At 38.7% G+C, this 8,512-nt stretch overlaps 1 protein-coding gene across 1 annotated transcript; it reads left to right on the forward strand.

The window, feature by feature from the left end:
* The first annotated feature begins 393 nt into the window (after positions 1-393).
* TCAP (titin-cap) lies at positions 394-5,843 on the forward strand. The gene is made up of 2 exons (XM_034415839.3): positions 394-2,243; positions 4,492-5,843. The coding sequence occupies exons 1-2, from the start codon at positions 2,095-2,097 to the stop codon at positions 4,886-4,888; spliced, it is 546 nt and encodes a 181-aa protein (XP_034271730.2). The 5' UTR covers positions 394-2,094; the 3' UTR covers positions 4,889-5,843.
* The last annotated feature ends 2,669 nt before the right edge of the window (positions 5,844-8,512 follow it).

The raw sequence follows: 8,512 nt of genomic DNA on the forward strand, positions 1-8,512 counted from the left end.
CTATATCAATAGAATTCAGTTATGGAAAGTTTGGTTATGTTAGAGCTAATAGGAGAAATTAAGCCATGTGCACTGGTATGTCTATTCATCCATAGTAAGTCAGTAAGTCACATATGACCACTTCTCATGCCTTTTAACTAGTGCCATTTAAAACTGTACAATGCAAAAGGCATGCTTATTCTTCTTCCCAGCTTGTGAGTTCCTTCTTGTCCCATGTCATTTCAGTGTTTGATTTTACACATACTGCAATAGTCATGCTTCTACTACTTCCAGCATTTCCATGCCTCTTGGTAGGGACTGCTTGCCAAGGCAATATCTCATGTTGCCCCTGACCCTATCTACCCTTCAGAAACATGCAGGACATTTTGTCCCAGTTACACGAAATTTTGGCAATGGGTCTCTCTGGAGATAAGAAAAGTGAGCATGAGCTTGGCTCTGAGGGAGTATTGTGCTCCTGAAACCTGAGGGGGAGGGAAGGAGGGAGGGAGGGAGTGGAAAGGTTTTTCAAATGACTTCATCCTGCAGAACTGTCATAGAGCTGTATGCTCCCAAAGCAGGCCTCCCATCTTCCATCAACAAGTTCTGCAAATCTTCCTTCCATTACAGAATACCTTCTTGAATTATTAGCCCTTGATCAGGGCTCCCAGTAGCTGAAATAATGATTTTTTTAATGAAAAAAAGCTTAAAATTAATTTGAAGTCAGAAATTCTTAGAAGAACTGATTCTGAATACTCTCTGCTTATACATCTTTTGCCCACTGATGCTTTCTAGTATAATGAATATAGGTGTTTGATAGTGAATATACAATTATATGTACTCTGACTGTAATAGATAATATTAGTATTGAAGCGCTTTTGAATTTGTGTATTCTTTTACATAATAGTATAAATGTGCATGAATCTGCATAAATGCTGCATAAATACATTATGGTAGCCCATGTTCTTGGGAAAAACATGATGCATATCAAGGTCAATACCAGCTAAAGAACTGGCAGCTGTGACTTCACATTGTTGTCAACAGATTATAGTAATAATAATAAACAACTGTCAATGAGAAAGACAAAAAGAAGTCATTATGGTGGATGTGGCAGTACCTGGAGATAGCAGAACAGTATAGAAAGAAATTTACAAAGTACAAAGATGTGCAAATGGAAGTATAACAATGGCAAAAGAGAGCAAAGATAGTACCTAGAGTTAAAAGGCGCCTTGGGTGCAATCCCAAAACATCTTGAGCACCTCTTGAACACCATTGACATTGATGAAATCATCTCAGTCAACTATAAAAAGCAGTTTACAGTTAGACTTGAAGAGTTTACAGTTTACATCCTGCAACCATCGAAAAAACATCTGCCTATTTCAGGTCTTTGGGAAGGACTTGATAGGTGGAACAAAAATGCAAGATCCTCTCCAAATATTTGGCTGACTCTGAAAAGAACCATAATAATAAAGAAGAAGAGGAGGAGGAGGGGGGAATATAGCCTAATGTTTACTGTACTTTCACAATTCCTTAATGATGTAAAAGTACTTGTATACTCTGCAAAATCAAAGATAATTTTTTTTTAAAATCTTTGGGCTAATCTAAAGGGATTAAGAAGCCGTGTATCTCTAAAGACCCACTCTCTCCTTGAGAGCGACCCTAAATAAAGTTATGGCTTTTCATGAGTTCAGTAGATTTTAATTCAATGTGTTAGATTGCTTTAATGTCCATCCAAGTTAAAGATTGCTACACAATGCTGTAGAATTGGGACTTACAAACTTTCTTTTCATCTTCAAATAGCGAATTAATTAAATTACCAGTCCATACTATTGCCAGGAAGTACAGAAATAAAAGAGCATTTTTAAAAAATTGTAATGTCACTGATGTGGATTCCAGTAACACATATATCCCATGAGGGCAAAGGGGTGGAGAAGAAGAGAGGTATTCAGTATTGGAATGCTGTAGCAGTGACTTTGCAAGACTAATTTAGCTCCAGCACCATCCCCCAGGAATGAGCTCTCCTAAAACTATATAAGCCACCTAAGCAGGGACAAAACACTAGGCAGAATTGAGATTTACAGATCTTGTTTTATTTCAAGCAAACCTTTACACATAAAGATGCATGGCAAGAGTGTGATTCTCCACAGCTCCGGAACTCTGTCTGCAGCTGAACTGGCCTGCCAGGTATCTGAGAAGGATGTGGCCCGGAAGGAATCATTCAATGCTGAATGGAAAGATTTGTCACTCACCTCAAGGCCTGAAGAAGGGTAAGTGCTTGCCTTTGGTTAGGCAAAGGTTGTATCAGACTTGATCAAAAATGATTTATTCTAGCCGGTGGGTGGGGGAGAGATTCCCTAGTTCTTTTCTGAAACTTGGAGGATAGACTGCTGGGATTCCTATTAACATGTCTACACAAAGTGAAATCATGGTACTTTCATTTAAGAAATCAAACATAATCAGATCTTGGAAGCACTACATGCATCGGGAGATGGAGAACAGCTAGATTTTTCAAGAAGTTGATGTATTTCTTTTATCGGAAAGCAACAACTTAGCTTGGGGTTGGATTGAAGTGTTTCTGAGGTTATGATTATGTATAGAACCAGATATATGCCTACTGTATGTTACACATAAAGACAGAAGAGACAGAAAGGGAAAGGCGCACCCAAAGGATGAACATGAATATGAATCTCCATATGCTCTAAGCTTGTGTTTAGATTATGGCATTTTAGATGAATAGGTATGTGACATTAAATCACAGCATCAGTGATACACCATTGAAAAAGGTGAGTTGGGTTGAAAGGAGAATGGTATGTTCATGGTTATTGCAGCCAGGATTTTTAAAAGTAGATTTTCCTGCTTCTATTCAATTCATTTTAGTAGTTGGATCATATACATTGACTGCTTTGTTGGTTCAAAGCCAAGCTAATTGTAGGCAAGCAGGCCATGATAGAGTTGATTGTCCTCTATTGTTTATAAAAATATATTACCTCTGGCTGTAAGAGCAAATTTCTAGGCAAAGACCTGCCTAGTCTTGCTTCTGTTTCACCTACACTGCATTGGCAGGTGCTCCTGAAACAAATTACACATAGGAGTAAAAGGCAATTACTCTATTATTTTTTGGGAAGGGCAATGCTGCTTCCTACACTGGCAAGCATTGTAACTAATAGCCATTGAAAGGAGAATCTTCCATTTATTTGTCCAAGCCACCTTGGACAAATAAAGCCACCTAAATTGAAGCCACCTAACTTAGTGATAGTGAATGCCATCCTTGAATAATACATGTCCTGAGTTCAATTTCACATAAGCTTAGCAACAAACATATACTTGAAGGCTTAGTATAATGTGTGGATATTATCATTGAATGAAAAAGAACTTCCTTTCCTGAATTTCTCCAGTTTTCTGAGCATTTCAAGATTTACTACCATGAGAGAGAACAAGAGAGCAACAAAATGTTTTTTCTACCCTTTTCTCTATCCTTAGCATACGAAACGTAATATATGATGTCATTCTTCATTCCTTTTAAAACTGAATTTGCTATCTTTTTTTGGGGTGTGTGTGTGGAAATATTGCCTTAACATGTTCTCCCTTTTAAAGAATGCTGATGACACTGATTTACAGTATTTTAAATGCATCATTATTATATCACAAATCTGTGAAAAGACATTATGCAATATAATCTTCACCCCCTTCCCTAATTATTTCTTCTTTCTTTTTGCCTCACACATTAATCACATTGCCTGCTTAGTCTCCGTTATCATTTATATGAAGTTAGGATATTTATTAATCTGTTTTGGAAATAGTTAATCTCCCTTACATTGAATTGTATTTGCTATTGTGTTCTTCATTCATAGATAGATAGATTTTTGGGGGCGGGGGCGGGGGGGGGAGATCTTCACAATTCCATTTGGAACTAACCAGTTCCACTTTTTGTAGCTGTCACAGCTAAGTATTTGCAATCAGAATGTCCTTCATGAACTTCTTCAATCCTATAAAGCCCTACTTAGATGTTCTCCTCTCAACAAACTGCTACTACATGAAAGTAAAACTGGGCATGAGTCTCTTAGACAAGCTCCTGTATCTTTTCTTTTTACTGGCTTTCTCAATTTGTGGAGGCTTGCTATGTGATTGACAACATGGAAGATCAGGGTTCTAAAGGATGTATGAAAGGAACTTCCAAGCAGAAATAAACCTCCTCCCAGTGTAGATGTTAGAGCATGGAAAGCAGTGAGATGAAACTGAGAAACCTGAGTTTACATGCTCTTATTGCCTCACTAATTTCTTCCTTTTGGCAAATGGAGCATGGATTTCAAACAAGCCAATTGAGAATATGCTTTTGAATGGCAATATTCTTGATGGCTTCATTCTTCCAGACGAAAAAACTCAGTTTCCCTGTTCCTGCTAGCAATGTATGTTGTAAGGTTGGTTTCAAGACAGAATTATTAATTTTTAATAAAATAGAATTATTAATATGTTGTAGGTGGATTTTTAATTGATACTGTGTTCACATCCATATAGCTGCTCTCACTCTGAGGTGGACAATCAGCACAAAGAAACCTACCGCCAACAACAGGAGGCTTGGGCCATAATTCAGCGATCACCATGGGGCATCCTCCGTCTAGGTCTGCTAGGTGAGCCTCTGGTCTCTTACCATCTGCCTTATCAGCGAGCTCTGCCTTTGCCCATCTTCGCACCAGTCAAGCTAAGCACCAAGGCTGAACGGGAGCTGACACCAACTCCATCAGAGTCAGTGGAGTCTCTGCCAGTCACAGGTGTCTGCCCTGACAAGAAACCTGTGTTTGAGATCACCAAAGAGTTGCCTCTTGTTGTCCAGCCCACCTGCCCCGACTTCAAAAAAGCTGGCCCGCGCCGTTCACTGTCCCGCTCTATGTCTCAGGAGGCCCAGAGAGGCTGAGGCAACTCAACAACTCTCCTATTTGGAATTGGTTTGGGCCAATGTGCCTATTGCTGCATGAGGACAATCTGAAGGGGCCCAGATATATAGAAAAGACTTTGTAGGATTGAACTTTGGATGGCCTTCTTTTTTCGGGAGTGGGGATGGGGGAGGGGGCAAAGATGTGGGATGTCTTTGTGTATATATAATTAGATGTATAATGTTACATATTTTTATGACCAGTGCTTATTTTTCTGTATTATTCTTTCTTTCTTCTTCTTTTATTTAATGTTTTAACTGGAGTAGTAAGGAAGATCTACGTAAACAAAGGAGAAGAAGAAAAACAGTCCCCCCTCCCTTTGTGCAAGTTGATTGACATAATTGCCTAAAATTACAGTGAAAAATGAATTTGTAGATAAAATGGCTGATCAAAATGATAAGAATGACAGTTTCTTGAGTTTAGCAAGTGAGAGCTATGCTGGAGTTATTCTTGAGTTCAGGAAAATGGTGCTTAATGGTGTAGCTAGTGAAAGAATTTGGAGGAAATTGTTGACCTTCTTGGTCTTGTTTCAGGAGGGAACTATGCAGTGTTTAGGATAGGAGCTATCTTCTAGGATCTTATTCTGATATTCCTTCCTTAGTTCTGTGACTTAGGATGAGACACTTATGGAAATGTCCCAGTCAGTGAACATATGCCATGAAAGATGAAAAGTAAGTATACCTCGGGAAAGTGATGAATGAAGGTTGAATTAAGAGGTTTAGAGAAAGGGTAGGAAATGAATTTAATTTATAAAGAACAGATTTGGTCTTTCACCTCCTTGTCCCTTCCATGTACCAGTAGTTGAGGAGGAAGAAAAATTCCACTGTCAATTTTTCCTAGTGCCTTCTAGTCTTGTTTTCTTTTAAATAAAATGATACATGGATTTCTCTTGATTGTGTTCTAAAGGATTAATTAAATAAAAAGAAAATGATGGAATGTGTATCTCTTTTACTTGGACACTTTTCTAGTTCTACCAACCTGCCTTCATATTCATTGGGCACATTTTTGAACATAAACCTCCATTAGATACATTTAAGAGGCAAGTTGCTTTGAATAGTGAGATGGGCTGCATATAAATTTAATAAATAAACAAATAACTAATCTGTTGCATGGCTAAAGAAAGCCACCATAAAGCTGCATGCTGACTCATGCCATCTCACAGGAAGAATGTATTTAATACTGCAGCACACCTTAGAGAGTGGTTCCTTTATTATTTTCAGAAATACAGAGCCCATTCAGGCAAGACTTTTCACTTACACTTGTATTGCTAAAGGAGATGAGCTGAATTAAGATCATAAATCAAGGATTATCTGTAGTTTCAAAGAAGAGACTTAGGATGTACCCTCCCTATTACAGCATGTGAGATAAGCAGATACTACTGTGAGAAGATAATCCTCAAAGAATCCTCGTCCCATGATATTCAAGGGTTTCTAAGTGATAGCCAGCATTATGCATCATTGCATCCAGAAGCCTATGGAGGTAGTCCTCCACTTACAACACAATTAGGACAATAATTTCTGATGCTAAGCAAGATGGCTGTTAAGTGAGGCACATACAATTTTGCCACTTGTTTTTTAACCACAATTGTTAAACAAATCACCGTTCACTTAACAACATTCAATTGTTAAGTGATTCATACAACTGTTAAGCAAATCCGGCTTCCCCCACAGACGTTGCTTATGGGAAGCCAGCTGGGAAAGCCACAAATGGCAATCATGGACACTGCAACTGCAGCATAAATGTGAAATTCAGCATAAATTCAGCTGAGAACCTGAATTTTGATCATGTGAATCCACCTTCTGCTACTGACTTTATTTGTTGGACACCAGTTGGGAAGATTGCAAATGGCAATCACAGAATCTCAGGAGATTGAGAGAGTCATAAATACATGTCAGTTGCAAAGCACCCAAATTTTGATCATGTGATTGTTAGATACTGCAACAATTAGTGTGAGGACCAGTTTTCAGTTGCTTGTTTAAGTGTGAGGACCAGTTATAAGTTGCTTGTTACAATGCTGTTGTAACTTGGATGCTAATCAAATAGTTTGTAAATAAAGAATTACTTGTAGGAATCCAGTACAGTTTACAGAGTAGGGAAGTTATATAATTGCAACAAGGATTGCCCTTAAATATCTACACTATACCCAGAGTTGGTTGGGAGCCACCCAACGTTGGTTGGAAGATAGTGGCTAAATAAAAGTTTTAAACAAATTCTGGACCAGTTGTAGCTTCCAGATATCTTCAAGGGCATGTCCATGTAGACTGCATTGAAATAATCCATCCAGAAAATGATTAAGGCATGAATGATCTTTAGCAGGTCCTCATCATCCAAGAACAATCATAATTGGTGCACAGTTGCTTCCTACTCTTCAAGCAGAAGTGATAAGTTTATTGTTCCTTGAATCTGAGGCAATAAGGCAATCCTATTCAGGATCAAAGATGAAATTTCTCCAGTTCCAGGATCTATGGAGTCCCAAACCCATAATCACTTGGATTTATTAAGGTTGTGCTAAAATTTATTCTCCATCCAGACCCCACAGCCTCCCTGAGACAAATAAAATAAAAAACAGTACAATTAGTGGCCAACTTCAACTTTGTTTGTACATTAAAAAATCCCAGTCTCTCTCACCTGCACCTCCAGTTAGAATTGGAAAAAGGTCTGTTTGAACTCTAAGTGAGCTATTAATCAGGGAAGATTAATCTCTCTCACTAGATGCTTTCTAAAATGTTTGGATTGCAGCTTCAATCAGAAACATCTGTTACTGTTAGACCACCATGTTGGTTAGGGATTATGGAAGCTATAGAGGTTGTCATCAATTGGGGGAAGAGTGGTGTAGGTAATACTGAGTTACATAGAGCAGAATCTATTCATAACACTACCTAATAAAGAGATGATTATATTACGCCAGCTAGGGAGAATAGACCAAGGGCCCATGTTTATCACTGTATCTGCATGACAAGTGGGCAGGGGGAATTCTATGCAAAACATTAAAGTATATTGGGATTTGGCAGTGAGATATATACCATAACAGCTGTGAAGACCACTAGTAAAGAGAGGGGGAGGGGAGAGGGGGGAAAGCAGAAAAAGAAGGAGATGTGAGAAGTGGAGTAGTCTGGTAAATAATTATTATTGTCTATAATAGTCACTCTCACAAGTTAGGGGGTCAGTTCAACTTTGCTCTGCTAGTTCGCCTTTTCTATTTAACCCCAACCCCAAACAAATCCTTGCAAATAATAAACTGCTGGACAGATTGAACTGAAACAGCTAGTCTTCAAAATCATTGGAGATATCACATGTGCTCGCTTGTGTGTAGTTCAAAGCTATTAGGAACAGGACGATTTGATTGCTGGGAAGATGGGCGAGATCTGAGGGAAGGAGGAGGAAGGGACAGCTAATCCAGGCTTGGGACTTGTTCATGATGCCAAAGTAAGGCCAAGGAACCTGGCAACCATTCAAGGCATGGAGTGATTCGTTATATAATTCAAGAGGGCAAAGCTCCAAGGTCTCCTTCCGACAACTCAACGAGGAAGACAGCGTGACCTGGCATGTTCAAAGCCAACATTTTTAGTGCTATTAATAGTTTTGAAGAGGAACAGGGTAGACTC

This window comes from Pantherophis guttatus, chromosome 4 (assembly GCF_059756535.1).
Source record: "Pantherophis guttatus breed Tessera chromosome 4, ASM5975653v1, whole genome shotgun sequence".
Lineage (NCBI taxonomy): Eukaryota > Metazoa > Chordata > Lepidosauria > Squamata > Colubridae > Pantherophis > Pantherophis guttatus.